This window comes from Sceloporus undulatus, chromosome 2, assembly GCF_019175285.1.
Source record: "Sceloporus undulatus isolate JIND9_A2432 ecotype Alabama chromosome 2, SceUnd_v1.1, whole genome shotgun sequence".
NCBI lineage: Eukaryota > Metazoa > Chordata > Lepidosauria > Squamata > Phrynosomatidae > Sceloporus > Sceloporus undulatus.
In genome coordinates, this window is record NC_056523.1 from 110,931,871 (window position 1) to 110,950,189 (window position 18,319).

General features: G+C 39.4%; 1 protein-coding gene across 4 annotated transcripts in view; it reads right to left on the minus strand.

Moving 5' to 3' along the window:
• The window catches only part of SH3PXD2B (SH3 and PX domains 2B), a 169,096-nt gene that overhangs the window by 52,695 nt on the left and 98,082 nt on the right, over positions 1-18,319 (minus strand). For all 4 annotated transcript variants that reach the window (XM_042451331.1, XM_042451330.1, XM_042451333.1 and 1 more), the window contains exon 5: positions 9,829-9,920. In XM_042451331.1, the coding sequence (XP_042307265.1) occupies positions 9,829-9,920 (92 nt within the window). The remainder of the gene's footprint in view (positions 1-9,828; positions 9,921-18,319) is intronic.

Sequence of the window (18,319 nt, forward strand, 5' to 3'; positions counted from 1 at the left end):
AGAACCAGGGTATGGTGCTGGGCAGTCTAAATTCAAACTTCACATACAACTTCTAGAGCCCTCCTACTTAGTGTTCTGCCAGATCTATAGATAAGGCACTCAAGAACAAGATAAAGCACTAAAAATGCTTGTCAGGCAAATTCCATCACAGCTATGCTTACTCCTTAAAAGGCATACAGTCTCTCTCTAACTTAGAGTGTATTACATTTCTAGTCTTTTTTTAAGTTTTGAAGTTTAAGAGGAATGGCTTTGCCTTCTTTAATGTTACTGGGGCATAGATGACTATGATATATGGATGTCTGCAAGACACTCTACTGGAATGAAGAAGCCAGCAGGGAGACTAATCTGCTCTGTCTGTTGCTTCTCTCTGGTTAAAGAGAGCAGATTGTTTTAATAACTATTTAGAACTTGTGCAATGACGGCTCAAGGCTCTTGGCAGAAGATTGTTAACAACTGAATCCCTTGACTCAGCAATGGTGGTGTGTGTGGAGGGGGGGGGATGGTCTTGTTCACTGCAGAACTTCTTCCTTGCCAGTCAGAGAAAAATAAGCCTCTTTCAAATTCAGGAAAAAATCACTAAACACAAATGCTCTTTCAGTGCCCTGCTGCTTCCACCAAGTCCCAATGACTTTTGTACTTTCCCAAACCAGTAAGTTTTCATGGTGTCTCCTGTGCTCCTAGAAGCAAATTTTCCTTGCCCTTCTCACCCTGTATTAAGGCAGAAATCAGTAATTGACTGATTAGCTGAACCCAAAGGGTGCTTAGCAATGGCTCCTTTTCATCCTGGAGAGAAGTGACCAGTGGGGTCCCACAGGGTTCTGTCCTGGGCCCAGTGCTATTCAACATCTTTATCAATGACTTGGATGAAAAGATAAGAGGCATGCTTATCAAATTTGCAGAAGACTCCAAATTAGGAGTAGTAGCTAATACCCCAGAGGACAGGATCAAAATTCAGAATGACTGGAATAGATCAGAATGACTTTAATAGATTAGAAAGCTGGGCCAAAACTAACAAAGGTACTGCACTTTGGCATAAAATATGAAATGCACACATATAGGATGGTGGACACCTGGCTTAACAACAGTATGTGAAAGGGATCTAGGAGTTCTAGTAGACCACATGTAGACCATGAGAACAGCATGATGTGTCAGCTAAAAAAGCCAATGTGATTCTAGGCTGCATCAATAGAAGTATGGCACGTAGGTTTGTGGTGGCGAACCTATGGCACATGTGCCCTGTCTGGCACACAAAGCCATTTCTGAGGGCACGCAGAGAAACAGGAGGGGAGGGAAAGAGTATCAACAGGTGTGCACCTGTTCCTCCTCGTCCTCACACTCCTGTGCCTCCCATGCCCCCACAGGTCCTACCCCCCAGAAGTCCCACCCCTGACACCAGGTAACACCCCTTGTGAGTTTGGGCACTCAGTCTCTAAAAGGTTCATCATTCTAGATCAAGGGAAATAATAGTGCTATTGTATTATGCTTTGGTCAGACCTCACATGGAATACTGTGTCCAGTTCTGGGTACCACAATTCAAAAAGGCTCTTGAGAAACTGGAGCGTGTCCAAAGGAGGGTGACAAAACAGGTGAAGGGTCTGGAAACCATGCCCCATGAGGAGAGTCTTAGGGAGCTAGGGATATTTAGCCTGGAGAAGATATGGTTAAGAGATGATATGATAGCCCTGTTTAAATATTTCAAAGGATGTCATATTGAGGGTAGAGCAAGCTTGTTTTCTGCTGCTCCAGAGAATAGGACCTGGAGCTATGGATGCAAGCTACAGGAAGAGATTCCACTTTAGCATTAGGAGGAGCTTCCTGATAGTAAGAGCAGTTCAATAGTAGAACACACTCCCTTGGAGTGTGGTGGAGTCTGGAAGTTTTTTAAACAAAGGCTGGATGGCCATCTGTCAGGGTTGCTTTAGTTGTGAGTTCCTGCATGGCAGGGGGTTGGACTGGACAGCCCTTGTGGTCCCATCCAACTCTATGATTTTATGAAAATAATGAGGAGAGAGCTTTCTGCAAAACCTTTTGACTGATCACAGATGGAATTAATAGCATACACTTTGTGACTACTCACTTCCTCAGAGATATCTCATGAAAAAAAGGTTAGTCTAGCCCCTGCTGTTTATAAATGTGTTTAGTTAAGGTGTCAAATGACTAATTTTTGTTTATTCTACAACAGGCTATTACAAGGAAACTAACATTTTAATAAAATCCGGATTGACTCTTAAAAGTAATGATCCAGAATGAATCAATGAAGAAGGGACAATAATCCATTTCGTCCAAAGAGTGAATGCAAAAATCTAATATCACATACAGTGTTCTCAGAATGATTGCTGTATTTTGCTTTCAGTATGATAAACTGTGCTTTCTTTTCCATGTAGTTGCTACTTTACAAAAAAGCATTCTCTTATTAGTGGAAGGCTCAGCTTTCTTTCAAGGTCCCTAAGAAAGTGTTTGTTTATCTCACACATGAGTTATGATATTTGACCAAGCCTCATATGCAGCAACACAGGCCATCTCATCATGAATTTCACACTGTGGCTGGCTTGCAGACAGTATATCAAGCAGCACAAACACTAAACAAACAGTTCATACCAGTCCCTCCAGAGGAGCGTCAAGGACTTAAAAAAATTAATTGACATTTTGAATTGTAGCTAATAAATACCCTTTGTACATTCCAGCTCGGTCATGAAACACTACAGAGACATCCTTGAGACACTGTAGCAGCAAAGAGGAATTTATCAAACCACTCTTGGAAATGCAAAGTCACCTCTCTCACATTTTCCTTCTTGTCAAAGGCAAGGCACAAACAGAAGAACTCCCACCATTAATACTATCTTCTTACCACAATGCACAGCATCATTTTCACACATGAGCATAACTTAAGTAATATAACATAATAAATAAATAATAAATAAATAAATTATTTCTATCCCGCCCAATCAACAAGGAATCTGGGTGGCTAACAACAGTAAAGATACAATAAAAATGCAATAAAAACAAACTAATCCCTTCCCAGCCCCCCAGCAATATAAATATATAAATAACAATAAGCAATATTCATACAGTGGCAATCAATAGGAAAACATAAGGAACATTACAAGTCAAACAAGGTTCAAGAAAATCCTTTTCCCAACCCCTCAACACAAGTCCACATAAAAACAATATTAAACAAATTAAATATAAACATAACATAGAACCTAATAAAAAACATAAAAATAGCAATTACAAAAACCATAATCGATATAACATAATAAACATTAAAAACTACAATTTGTCACAATTAATTAAAAAAACAATTATAACAGATCAAAGTTCAAAGGAGGCAAAAACAGTTTCCACGACCACCTTCCAGGCCAACGCCCCAGGAGCCGACACAGGTGCCTCCTCTCCTCCTCTTGCAAGTGAGGGACCAATTAATTAAAGTTGTCCGTGTGCGTACGGTAATAATTGATGGTTATCACTATGGAGAGAGATGTTTCAGCACCTTTGAGACTAACTGAAGGAATTGGTTGGCAGCATGAGCTTACATAGACGTGCGTCTACTTCCTCAGATGCACTCAGTGGTGTGGTAATCCAGGGACAAACTTGTATATGCCCTAGGTGTGAGAGATTTCTTGAAATATCAAAAATTCTCGAGCTCTGTCAAAGGTAAGATGAGGGTCCCACTATTCTAAGGAGTAGATGAAATTCTTACATTTCTGATCAACCAAGACCGATACTTACATGCTCTTATGTGGTTATCACATAAAAACTCTTAAATATTGCTTGATCACAGTGATACAACTCTTGCTTTGTGAAAGTTATGGAAGTAGGGGCTTGGAGTGATTTGAATTGTGCAACTTTGCCTCAAAGGTAGGGGAAGAATCTCAAGCCAGAAAGCGCATTATAGATATGAAGAAATATAGTCACAACATAAATTTCAAAAGATAAAATATAAGTTGGCATCAACTATGACATCCTCCAAATGGAATGTGCATGTTTATGGTGAAAGCCCTATACATCTTGTGATTACAAGAACTGCAATGAGATCATTTTAATACCAGATATCTTAAGTACGAATTGCCTTTGATTGAGGTTCTTCTATTATTAAAGTACCATATATACTTGAATATAAATTGACCTCTTAAATAAGTCAAGGTCATGTTTTGGGGCCAAAATTACGGATTCTGCCATGACCCGTGGATAATTTGAGAGTAAAACTTACAAGACAGCTGGGCTGGAAAAGGGGCTTGAGGGGCGAGTGACTGCCCTTCCTCCTTCTCCTCAGCCTGACTGTCCCAATGGGAGACAACCAGGTTGAAGGGGAGACTTGAGGGGGAAAATCCGACCCTTCCTCCTCTTCCTCAGCCTGGCTGTCCCCTATTGACCCATGTATAAGTTGACCCAGTGTTTTGGGGTCAATTTTTGGGCATAAATTTCTCAACCTATGGTTGGGTATATATGGTAAACATACTCTGAGGTCCAATTAATTACCCAGAGTAAAATTCAGCTCCAGTTTTAAGTCATTCTTCTCATCTCATCATGCTTCAGTTTCCAATTTCAAGCAAGATTTTTTCAACTGCAAGGGAAAAGGAGTCCTACAAATAATTAATACAGAGCATTTTTAGGAGAAAATATTTATTTATTTTTTCTGTATAATATGGAAAGATACCAAGATGCCTGGCCTTCTTTAAGCATGCCACAGTCCCTAAAATACACTAGATTAAAACTACAGTTCTCCGGTTCTTTCCTATAGCTGCTGCAGATTTGTTTATTTAGTATAAAATATATTTAAACCAGGGCATCTCAAAATTGTGCTTCTGAATTTGTTAGAAAGGAAATGAAAATTTTAAAAATTGCAAACTGAATCGTCCATTTCAACTTTATTCCAGTTCAGCTTCCTAAATCAATCAACAATAGGGATTTCACATGGAACATGGATCAGATTACAGTCAGAAAACTGACTCTGGAAGAGCCTTTACAGTGTATATAGACTGTGTATCTAAGAACAGTACAGCACCATATCATAAGATTCATCTAGTAGGATTTTTTTGTGGGGATATTAGGTTTTATGAAGGAATCGATGAAACTACTGTGAGATCAGTGAAGAGTCTTAATTGAGTCTGAAATGAGGCTATGATAAATACTGTACAAGTCATGTAGAATCGAAGAGAACAGACTAGAAAGTTAATCCAGGAAAGATCAACGATGGAATACACCAAAGAAAAGGTGATACAGGATGCACAGAACAGAAACCTCAAAGGTGGAAAAAAGGGACATCCAGGGTTGAAGCATGGAAGCATCTGTATACAAGAGGGATCTCCAAGATCTCACATACTGAGAAATGTTATGCAACCCGCTTCTATGGTAAGAGGCAGGAAGAAAGAAAACACACAACTGAGGCTCACTCTCTGTAACCACACTGCCTCTCTCACAGTAAAAATAGAGTCTGAGCAGGCCCCAAAAAAATGCCTTTGCAATAACCCATTTCTCCCACATAAGATGTAGAGATCTGTGTTGCTATAAAAATTATTTAAGATCTACTCCATAAAATACTACTCCTTCATGAGACCCTTCAGATATTGTTGGACTTCAAGTCCCAGATGCTACAGGCAGCACAGCCAATACTGAGGAATGCTGGAAGTTGTGGTTCAACACAATTTGCAGGGCCATGTGATTCCCACCTCTACCATAAACTCACTTTTGTACTGTTCAAGAAACCATGCATACAAAACAGTCTCTTCCTTATGTCTCTTACCATTCTAACTGAAGAACTGCTAAAGACGTTGGGGGATAAATGGTCAAGGAAAGCTATAGGGAGAATGGCTGGGAAGAGAGCCCTATATTAGTATGTTATAAGTTAATGGGTTGCAGCAAGGCAGTCAAGTGACCTAGAACAGCACTTCTCAAACTTCAGTCCTTTAGATGTTTGGGACTTCAATTGCCAGAATTTCTGATCACTGGCCATGCTGGCTGAGACCTCTAGGAGCTGAAGTCCATAATACAGTATCTGGAGGACCAAACTCTGAGAAAAACTGACCTAGAAGCAATTATGACAAACGAAGAAAATGATAGTATGTATGGGAGACAGGGAGTATATAATATCTAAAATCATCTGTACAGAGAAAAACTGCCTGAACCAAATAAAAACAAAGACTTGCAGACAACTTGGGTGTTGAAGGGCTCTGTGTCCCAGCACGCAGAACAAAAGAATCCATTCTCACTAAAAATATAAACTGTTTCTCAATTTCAACTTGCACAATCAGCCCGTTTGCATAACTGCAGTGACATGATGGCTGGTGTTTTTATTTACACTCTCAGTGTTTAACAAGTAGACATCTAGCCACAAGCAGCTCATAGTCACAAGGTGAATGATGTGTCATGCAAGGAAGGAAAGAGATGGGCTGTATACTGTCCCTGATTTCAGTGGAAAACACCAGGATGTGGTTGCTGTTTGTTAGGATAAATTACTCAAGACATTGGCAACAACAAAAAAAAGTCTTTTGTTCTAGGTTGTTTCTGGATAAAATCACCACAGGCTGTTAAGGCACATTTAGTTCTATTTTGCAAGTTACAGAGGCTATACAAAAATTGATGAGTGGATGTTGATGACAAGAAACACTAATGCTACTAGCAGCAATGGAACACCTTGGACTGCAGGTTCCAGTGAGGTGCCATGTGCAAGAGGGACAAAGGATGAAGTATGAAATTGTCACTTGATTTCTAGATGTAGCTGCTGAGACACAAGGGATAGGAAATAGGTGCAGATGGGAAGGAAGATTTGTCTCATTCAAATAGGTAGTTTAGTCCATCATAACAACAGCAATAAACTCACAAACAATGACAATGTGGAGCTAAATCAGCTGTAGAGAAAAGGCAAATTTAATATCTTTCTTGCTGAACTGACAGACAATAGAAAAATCAGGTGATGGGTTGAGTTGTCAATTTGCCTCCACCACTTTCTTGCCTTCTTATTTCTGCCTGAATATGTTTTTTGTTCTGGCTGAATTGAGATTAGCAGTTTAGAATAGCCCTCTGACAGCTTAGTTTTCATGAAGGTGTTTCTGTAGCATGCTTAGACAGCATGGCCATATATTTATTTAAGACACAATATTAGATCTTTTTGTTTTTGTAATGATAGTTATTCTCCTGCAGCACAAGCTCCAAGAACTAAAAGGGAAGTTCAAATCAAGGGTCCAAATGCTCTACAGTCAGAAGAAGAACATAATACATGATCAAGAAAATATAAAAAGATGGTAGAAGCAATACACTGGGAGCTATATAAAAGAGATGATAAATTGAATGACATATCGAATGAAGAAGCATACCAAGATTACCCCCAAATGATATTTATTCTCCTGAAGCCACAAGATCTGGGAACTCAAAAGGAAGTTCAAATCATGGGGCGGATGTCCTACAATTAGAAGAAAAACATACTACATGATCAAGAAGATATAAAAAGATGGTGAAAGCAATACACTGGGAGCTATATAAAAGAGATGATACATTGAAGGACACATGGAATGAAGAAGCATATGAAGATGCACCTTAGAAAAGTGAGAGGCTACACTAAGAGAAATTGGGAAGAATAAATCACCAGGAATAGATGATATTCCAGCTGAACTGCTACAATCCACACAGAGAGAATTAACTTTAGTGTTAACTAAAATATTATAATAAATATGGAAAACAAAACAATCGCCAACAGACTGAAACCATCAGTATACATCCTCATACCCAAAAGGAGATACAAAATATGGCAGCAACAATAAGAATGTAGCATTAATTAACCACACAAACAAAATGATATTCAAAATTCTGCAATACAGACTACAAACATATATGGAGAGAGAAATTCCAGAGGAACAAGAGGGGTTCAGGAAAGGAAGAGGCATAAGGGACCACACTGAGAACCTAAAATGGTTAATGGAACGCACCAAAGAATTCTAGAAGAAAATCAAAATGTGCTTTATAGACTTTAGCATAGCCTTGAATGCATAGATCAAGAAAAGTTATGACATGCTCTTAAAGAAATGGGTGTGTCACTATATTTGATAGTACTGATGAGGAAACTGTATTAAGGATAAGAAGATACTGTTAGAACAGAACATACAAAAACAGAATGATGACCAGTTGGGAAAGGAGTAAGGCAAAGCTGCATTCTATCACCCTATTTGTTCAACTTGTATGCAAAAAACATCATATGAAGAGTAAGTTTAGACATAGTAGGAGGAGTGAAGATAGGAGGAAGGAACATCAACCATCTAAGATACTCAGATGATACCATGCTACTAGTGGAAAATATTAGAGACTTAGAACAACTACTAAGAAAAGTTAAAGAAGAAAGTTCAAAAGCAGGCTTACTAGTGAATTTAAAGAAAACAAAAATAACATCCAGGGAGTATCTACATAAATTCAGCCTAGACAACAAGGAAATTGAAATGGTCAAAGGTTTTCCATACCTTAGATCAAATATTGATCAAAACAATAAATGCAGTCAAGAAATCAGAAGAAAACTAGTAAGAACAAGACAAGATCCTAAAGTGTAAAGAAATACAAATGAGCACTAAAGTTAGAATCATCCAAGCCATTGTATTTTCATCACCATCTACAGATGTGAGAGCTGGACAGTAAAGAAAGCTGATAAAAATAAAATCAACTTATTTGAGATGTGGGTGCTGGTGAAGAGTGCTGAGGATATTGTGGACTGCCAAAATGACAAACAAATGGGTCCTTGAACAGATCAAGCCTGAACAATCCTTGAAAACAAAGATGATGAAAGATGAGAGGCTGTCGTAGTTTGACACATCATGAGAAGGCATGACTCACCAGAAAAGGCAACAATGCTATGAAAGGTTGAAAGTAGTAGAATGAGAGAAAGACTGCATACTAGATGACTAGACTCAGTCAAGGAGGTCACAGGCCTGAATCTGCAGGACCTAAGAGCACTGGAGGATGTGGGGTCTTGGAGATGTCTCATCCACAGAGTCACCATGAGTTGAGGTTGACTCCAGGGCAGTTAAGAACAACATCAAGCAGAGGATCCAGACCTACACATTCAAATCATTCTTTTGACACCCATAAAAACCAGCTGTTTTTTAAAGCAACTTAGTACTGTGATATTTACTGTCCTACAAACAGGGGGATAATGCCTCACGTGGGGTGTGGATAAAGTAGGTGTGGCAGTGGATAGTGATGCAGAAATTGACCTCATTGATATAATAGACCAAATTCCAAATTTGGAGCCCCCTTCTTTCATGTACAATATCCTGCAAAATACTTTCTAAATATTTAAATACATCTCCATGTGTCACCAACAATAATATCAGTTTGTTGTTTGTATAAACTTACTGCATTTATTTGATTAATAGAATCTGAAACTTAATAGGTTGTTTTTGCAACTTGGATACACAATATGGATTGTGTGTTTGATCTCCTAGTTATATGATTTTATTTGTTAATAATTTATCCTTGGTTTGTTACATTTGAGTGATACAGTGGTACCCCGGGTTACGAATGTAATTCGTTCCGCGGTGCCGTTCGTAACCCGAAAGATTTCGCTAGCCGAAAAAGCCATAGCCGCTAGCGCTGAAAGCCGCGATTTCGTGCGAAAAAGCGCCGAAAAGCACCAAAAAATTTTTCGTAAGCCGAAAAAAAAAACGTAACCCGAAACAGTTTTTTCCTATTTATTTTTTTCGTATCCCGGAAATTTCGTAACGCGGTGATTTCGTATCCCGGGGTACCACTGTATTTGTTTGCTTTTAAAAATAAGGGATTTCCGTGTCTGCACATGTTGCTCAATTTCCCAAGTACAGCTATGCAAGTTCCTTATGACCAACTTACTCTTTCGGAGGATTTAAATCTTCTGGTCTTGTCTCAAAGAACCGAAGAACTTCATCACATTGAGATATGTATGGTGGCAGCTGGATCAGAGCCTGAAAAACAAAACATATATGGTTGGAATATGAAACATTGGTGTGACAATTTCTCAGTGTATGAATGAGAGACAGCTTGCACCTGGACCAGCCTCTCAATAGCCCATTGTCTATTCATCAGTATTCCTCATCACTCAAGATTTGCAAGTGCAGTCCAGAAACCTTAAACCCCACAGAATGAATATTTGACCCTTCACTCAAAAGGCAAATGCTACAACATAATTCCTGCAGCTATTAAAGAGAGGGAAAAATTTAAACAGAAGTGTCCTGGTGGAAACATTTGGACAAATTATATAGATTATAATATAATACAGCTCAAAGACATTTAAAATAAAACCTCCAAATTTCCTGCACTAGGCTGTGAAATTCCAACTCCAACAGTAGTCATAAGCTCAAGAAGTATTGTATTTTGAGTGCGTGGAAAATGCAGTATTCCCAGATAAACAGTGAAGTGCTATATTGAAGATAGATTTGGGGACTGTAAACAGTACAGTATATGATAAATAAAGCTGCATTTTTTCCCAGAATTCCACACACTCTTTAGCAAGAAAAGACAAAAGGGGAAGACAAAAGTAGAATCCAAAGATTATCGGTTTATTTCCATGGCTCAAGCATCATTTCTGAGAGCCTGCTAAAAACTTTTAAATGCTTCCCTTCCCCACAGCAACATCCAACCCCCCATTTCCATATATAAAATTTCATCAGCCATTAATTGAATCATTTCCCTTCTCCTTCTGTGTTGTGTCTTTTTAGATTGTAAGCCTGAGGGCAGGGAACCGTCCAATTAAAAAGATTGTATGTACAGCGCTGTGTAAATTTATAGCGCTTTATAAATAAAGGTTAATAAATAATAATAATAATAATAATAATAATAAATGTTAATTCTTAAATTCCTCTTACATAATCTATATTTCTGAAAAATGCCAACCACTGTTACTTTTAACAGAAAAACCCTATTATTATAATGTAATTATAACATGCTAGGAGTCCTACAATCTGGCTAACTATTTTTCAGCTGTTGGCTTTTAATAAAGGGATAGATGATGATGATGATGATGATGATGATGATGCCTTTCTCCCAAGAACGATCTGAGGTGGCTCACAGATAAAAATATTATAAAATTTCAATAAAATTCAAAACAATTAAAATCATCTGGTCAGGTGGGGCTTGACAAGAGCAGAATAGAGTGGCACTATTACTTCCCTTGCTCTAGACACTATATTTCTATTGATGCAGCGTAAAATCGCATTGGACTTGTTAGCTGCCACATCGCACTGTTGATTCATATTCAACTTGTGGTCTACTTGGACTCCCAGATCCCTTTCACACTTAGTATCATTCAGCCAGGTGTCACCCATCCTACATCTGTGCTTTTCATTTTTCCACCCTAAATGCAGTACCTTACATTTCTCCATGTTGAAATTCATTTTGTTAGCTTTGGCCCAGCTTTCTAATCTATTAAGGTCATTTTGAATTTTGATCCTGTCCTCTGGGCTATTAGCTATTCCTCCTAATTTGGTGTCATCTGCAAATTTGATAAGTATTCCCCCAATTTTCTCATCCAAGTCATTGATAAAGATGTTGAATAGCACTGGGCCCAAGACAGAGCCCTGTGGGACCCCACTGGTCACTTCTCTCCAGGATAAAAAGGAGCCATTGTTGAGCACCCTTTGGGTTCGGCCGGTCAACCAATTACAAATCCATGTAACAATTGCCTTGTCTAGCCCACATTCTACAAACTTGTTTGCAAGAATGTCATGGGGAACCCTGTCAAAGGCCTTACTGAAGTCAAGATATACTATATCCACAGCATTCCCTTCATCTAACAAGCTGGTAATTTTATATTAAAAAAAAGAGATCAGGTTTGTCTGGCATGACTTGTTTCTGTGAAACCCATGTTGACTTTTTGTGATTATGGCATTGCCTTCTAGATGTTCACAGACTCTCTGTTTAATTATCTGCTCTAGGATCTTTCCTGGTATTGATGTCAGACTAACTGGACGATAATTGTTGGGATCCTCTTTTTTCCCCTTTTTTAAGATGGGAACAATGTTTGCCCTCCTCCAGTCTGCTGGGACTTCTCCTGTTCTCCAGGACTTCTCAAAGATTATTGCCAATGGCTCTGATATTACATTTGCCAGTTCTTTTAATCTCCTTGGATGTAGTTCATCTGGTCCTGGAGACTTAAATTCATTTAGATTAATAAGGTGTTCCTCTACTATCTCTTTACTTATTCTGTGCTGAAATTCCCCTGTTTTGTCCTCTACTCCATTATCCTCAGGTTGAGCACCCTTTGCCTTTTCTGAGAAGACTGAGGCAAAGGTGTTGAGTAATTCTGCCTTTTCTCTGTCTTCTGTTAGCATTTTGCCATCTTCTCCATGCAGTGGCCCTACTGTTTCCTTCTTCTTCCTTTTGCTGCAGACATGCCCAAAAAAGCCCTTTTTATTGTGTTTAACATCTCTAGCAAGCCTGAGTTCATTCTGCGCTTTACCTTTTCTGACTTTACCCCTACACAGGCATACTATTTGTTTGAATTCCTCTTTGGTGATTTCCCCCCTTTTTCCATTTCTTATACATGTTCCATTTAAAACTTAGCTCAGTTGTAAGTTCTTTAGTCATCCATCCTGGTTTCTTGAGACACCTCCCATTTTTCTTCCTCATTGAAACTATTTGAAATTGTGCCTTTGGTATCTCCCTTTTGAGAAACTCCCATCTATCTTGAACTACCTTCTGTTTTAGTATTCCTGACCATGGTATCACCCCCAGTATTTCTTTAAGTTTACTAAAATCAGCTCTCCTAAAGTCTAGAATGCGTGTCTTAGGGTTGCCACAATTGTCCACTAAAACCCTGAAAAAAATGTAGGGCAAAATCTAGACCAAACTGTAGGACAACTGCAGGACAAAACTCAGCCCAAAATGTAGGACATTTAAGAAAATGGAGGACTTTAAAAGGAGGGGACAAGGATAATGGAGCATAAAATATAATTTGTTTGACTGCCATTATGCTATACTACATTAGTACTTCTAAGCTTGGAAATCCATTTTTGGGGGGTGTTCTCACTTGCTTATACTCCGTGTTACAAATGGAATCCAAGGTACATCGTTCCTATTAGAAACCAAATTAAATCTAGAACAGTTTTAGAGCAACCTGCAATCGTCCCCACTAGAAATCGAATCGTACAGCGGTTTATAAATTTGATTCGTGTTTTCGTCATTTAACGTGGGTTAAAAAAATAGAAGGGTTGAACCTACATTTTTCCCTTGAATCGGGATAGGAACCGGAACATTTAAATAGGAACGACAGCCTTTGAAATCGGGTTAGCTGGATGGGAGGAGCGGAGTGCGATGGGGCTGGCCTTGGGGGAGTTGCCCTGTCTGTCCCCATCCGTCGTGGCTGTCACCATTTTTGCTTTCCTCACCCCTTTGTCCGCTGTGGTCTTTCAATAAGAGATAAGGAATTTTTTTATTTTTTATTTTAATGGTTTACAGGCGCTTAATCTGTTCAGCGCTTTAAGCGCCTGAAGTCCCAGCTGCTCAAGCGCCTGCATCTGCCAAAGGACTACAAGGCTTCCCCCGGTGGATTGCAACCTCCCCTCTGTGTGGGGAGAGCCCAGTTCTAATGGAGGAGAGGCAGGAAGGGAAGCCTCCTCTCGAAGAGGGATTCCCTGCCTGCTTGGGTACTGCTCTCGCCCAGGCAGGGAAGGGCTCTGATCAATTTGGGTGGGGGGGAATAGAGCCTTTCTCCCTCTCTTTCTCAAACGGAATCTGCCTTCTCCTCCAACCCTGGAAAGAGAATCTTTGGGAAGAGTGCTCCGTCCCTGCTTTTCCAGCAGCCTCCTTCATTGATCTCTGGGCTCTCTGAAGGGATTTTCCCTGGCTGTCTTGGGAGACATGAAGAGGGGATGCTGTCCTGCAAAACCCATCCCCATAGTTTCTCTGGAAACAGCTTGGGCTCCCCAAATTTGCTTTGCCAGAAGCCTCCCCCAGCCTGGGGTCTTTCTTCCAAGGCAGCAAAAGTGCTTTGGGCAGTTTTCTCTCCCTCAACCATCCTTCCCCACGAATAATTGCAGGACTCATAGGCACTTTAAGCGCCTCCTCATTGGTTCTTTTATAACAAACCGCGAAATTTAAAAGTGACGTTATGATGACGTTGCTTTGATTGACAGCCCCAAAATGGTGAGTGGGAACGAAATAAGGCTAAAACCGATTTATATATACACCGTTTTATTTGAATAGGAATGAAAGCGGATCACTTAAAGCGAATCAATTGGTAAATGAGAACGAAGAAAAAAAAGCGATTCAGAACGCGGGATAAGACCAGGGTTATTTTGAATCGATTTAACTGATACCGGTGTATTTTAAAGCGTTGTAAATCGCAAGTGGGAACAGGCTCTTGATCTCTCAAATAATATGGGTAAAGAAGGGTAGTGGAAGGTTAATGAACTGAACATTTCAGTTCACAGTAAGCTTTAGGAAATATAATAGGATTGCTCCCTTCATGTTTTGCTATTGAAAATCTTACAGTCTTTTAAAATGTCTTACTTTCTTCAATTATGAAATAAAATTATAAGTTGGTTAAACAAGTTGTCAGTTTTAATTAAATTTTAGTGATCCTTTCCATTTTTGATGGTGCAATTTCCAAAACGATTAGAGTTACAACATCTTTAATAATCAGAGGACTGAAAAATATTTGGCACTTTTAAAAAGAAGTGAGACTGAATGTAATGGACAACTGAAAAATTGACCTTTCAAGATCATCCAGCTAGAGGAGAAATAACAGATTTTTTAAAAACCATTTGGTCACCATTCCTCTTTTATATCTCAGGCTTTTCATCAGCTCAAAGTTTTGCATCTACTTGTTGCCTTCAGAGATGGTGATAGTTCCCAGTTCATAGCAAAGTGTGTGTGTGTTATTGTGTCCTATCATAAATGATTTAGCTCGATAAGAACAATTTTTTAAACAAGAAGTTATGCCTGCAAAAGGGCATCTCCTGGGTTCTTCCAGGGCTAGCTACCCTTAAACCATAGAACAAAATATTTTGCTGCTGCGGTTGTTGTTGTTGTGTGCCTTCAAATCATTTCTCACTTATGGTGACCCTAAAGTGAACCTATCATGGGGCTTTCTTGACAAGATTTGTTCCAAGGGGGTTTACATTTGCCTTCTTCTAAGGCTGAAAGAATATCACTTTCCCAAGATTACCCAAGGAGTTTCCATAGCTGAGTGGGGATTCAAACTCTGGTCTCCACTATATCACACTGGCTCCTACAGAACATTTACCATTGAAGAAAGGTTATTGCCAACTTTTAGAGATCATTTACTCCCTTATAATATAAAAGTGTCACTTTGGGCCAAATTCCAAATCATTCTATATAATGAGGTCAGTGCCACAGCAGTTTCTATTTAAAGCACAGACATGTATGCACTGAATAGCTGACATTCAAGTGAAAGGAATTAGTGCCCCTTCCTTCTGGGGAGAACAGACTTCGGGAGCCATAGTATCATGCTGCTATTCCTATATGCCTCATGAGGTCACAGTACAGATGCCAAGTGAAGGGAGGGACACAGAATGATTGGAAACACAAACAGAAAATCAAGTTAGGGTATATGTTTACCCTCCTTTCTACATGTCACGTGAAACCTCCCTTTACATTAACAGCTGTAAAAGTTCATGAAATTGTTTTGAGAATAGGCTGCCAGTTACTAAATGCCCAAAGCAGCTGCTCATAAAGCTGGCAGTTCTGCAAATGCCACAACTTTCCAAAGCAACCAAATCTTCTATTTCTCATGAGGTCATTATCTCAGCGTGCGCTCTTGGACCATAATGTTGCCTGATTAGAAAACTCTTTCCCTGGCCTTCATACAACCATGGTAACAAAGGTTCTGTGACTATCTTTGGCAATAAGGCTTCCTCCTCCTTCCCAGGAAAGCAAAAAAAGTGAAGCAATTGTTGCTTACATAGCTTCCAAAGAGGACATGGCTAGAATTAACTCATGTAAGACTCAGCTCTTGCTATATATCCACAAGCCACAGCAATCTCCTGCTTGCTTTGCTTTGCTCTGCTCTGCTTATTTGGAATACAATTTTCTCATGCTTTTCAGAAAAGAAACTGCTGCAAAAAGAGAAAGGATAAAGGTAAAGCTGGAGTGTTAGAGTGGGATTGTTCATATAAAGATTTCATCTGAGCTGAAAAAATCACCTTATTGGACTACCATTGGTCGTATCCACAGCTTCTTTATCCACAGATTCAATCATCCACAGCTTTTAAAAAAAGAAATAAATTCCAAAGAGCAAACCTTGGTTTTGCCATTTTATTTAAGGGACACCATTTTACTATGCCAATGTATTTAATGGGACTTGAGCATCTATGATTTTTGGTATCCACAGGGTGTCAGAATCAGTCCCATGAATTCAGTTATAATGATAGCCCATACATATAATACAAGTGGGGTTATTAAAGTTAATTTAGGTGGTTAGTATATAGTTGAGTAGTTCAGCTGGTTATGATATATATAAATGTATTCCTTTATAACTGTTCATATTACTGTTCTGCCTATTGTTGGGGGTTGGTTAGTGGTTAGTATATTAGAGTTGGTGTTAGCTCTTAGAAGGGGCCCTGTTAAAGGTATTGAAATGTTACCATAGATTGTTACTATATTGTATACTGTGGGTTGAAAAGGACTGGGTTGTTATGGAGACCTGGCTAGGTGGGTGTGGTTTGGGGAACTAGCTGGGAAGAAGAAGAAGTAGGGAATAGTTTTAAAGTGCACATCTTCTCTTTGAAGCCTCAGATTCTGCAAAGACATGCTATGGAATCACTTCTGCCTTATGTCTACAATAAACTTTCTTCCTTTGGATGAAGTTTTTTTGTGGCTTACTGGTCTGAAGAACCCAAATCTCAAACCCCAACAGATACCAACGACTTACTGTACAAATTCCAAAATCCTCCAGCTAGCATGGAGAGTAGTAATTCCAAAAAATGATTTTTTCCAGGCTCTTATTTTTCATGGCATTCTCTCCATAGCCAATCTTGACAAATCATAGTTCATAGAATCATAGAATTGGAAGGGACCACAAGGGCCATCTAGGAATGCACAATTATGGCACTCCTGAGAGATGCCCAGAAAAACGCTGATTAAAGACCTCCAGAGCTGAAGAGCCCTTTACCTTCTAAAGCAGTCTGTTCCATTGTTGAGCAGCTCTTTCAGTAAAAAAGTTCTTTCTAATGTTTAGGTGGAATCTCCTTTGTTGTAATTTAATTCCATTGGTTTGTGTTCTAGCCTCTGGAATAGCTCACTCCATGGTATTTTAACATTTAATTTGTTTTAATTACTGAAGTAATTTAATTTTCTTTTAATGTACTATTTTTGTATGTTTTTAATTGTATTGTTTTTTTATGTTGTAAGCCGCCCTGAATCCCAGTCTAGGGAGAAGTGTGGGATATAAATAAATATAACAACAACAACAACAACAACAACCACATCCTGGCTAAGTTGTAAATCCTTACAAAGAATGCTAATTGGACCACTGCTGGCACTAAAAATTACTGCCCGCAAGACTAGACACCAAAGGCAGTTGATACTTTGTATGCTGATATTTTGAAGAAGTTCAGGATATGGTCCTGGATATGGGAAGGTGGTTTTGCAGCCCTCTGTTTTTGCCAGTAGGCTGTTCCCAGGTCTGGCTTCCAAATGGGGCAAGTAGTTCCAGGGTCATGGTCCTACTGGTAGTGCAGCTCCCCAGAATCTAGCCTCTGATCTCAGTAAATTATCTCTGGATCAGGCCCCTCATACTGGTCAGTAGCCGCAGGAAGTGAGGACTAAACTGGTTAATGTGTAGCAGAATTGCCCTCTTCTTGGTTATAGAAAAAGGAAGTTCCTCCTGATTATGCCCTGGCTGTTGTTGTATCACTTCTCTCTGTCCCTTCCTCGGGGAGGCTTCCAATTTTGGGTTGGGACTGCAGTAAAAGAAGCTTCTTGGCCCACTGCAAAGACTCCTGCAGCTCCCTCTGTACTTCCTTCCTTATTTTCCTGTTCCTGAGGGATCAACCTTCCCAGCATGATTTGAGTGTTTAACGAGGACTCTGGAGACCAAGGTTCGATTCCATGTTCGGCCATGGAAGCCCACTGAGTGACCTTGGACAAGTCACACCATCTCTACCTCAGAGGAGGCAAACCTTCTCTGAACAAATATTGCTATGAAAACCCTGTGACAGATTTGCCTTATGGTCGCATTGAGTCAGAAATTACTTGAAGGCACACAACACATACACACAACCTCCCAATCTGGCACTTTCCAGTTGGGCTTTAACTTTCACCCTCCCAATTAACATGGCCAATAGCTATTCTTTCTGCAGATCAATGCAATTATAATCCAACTCATCTGGGGGGCACTAGTTCA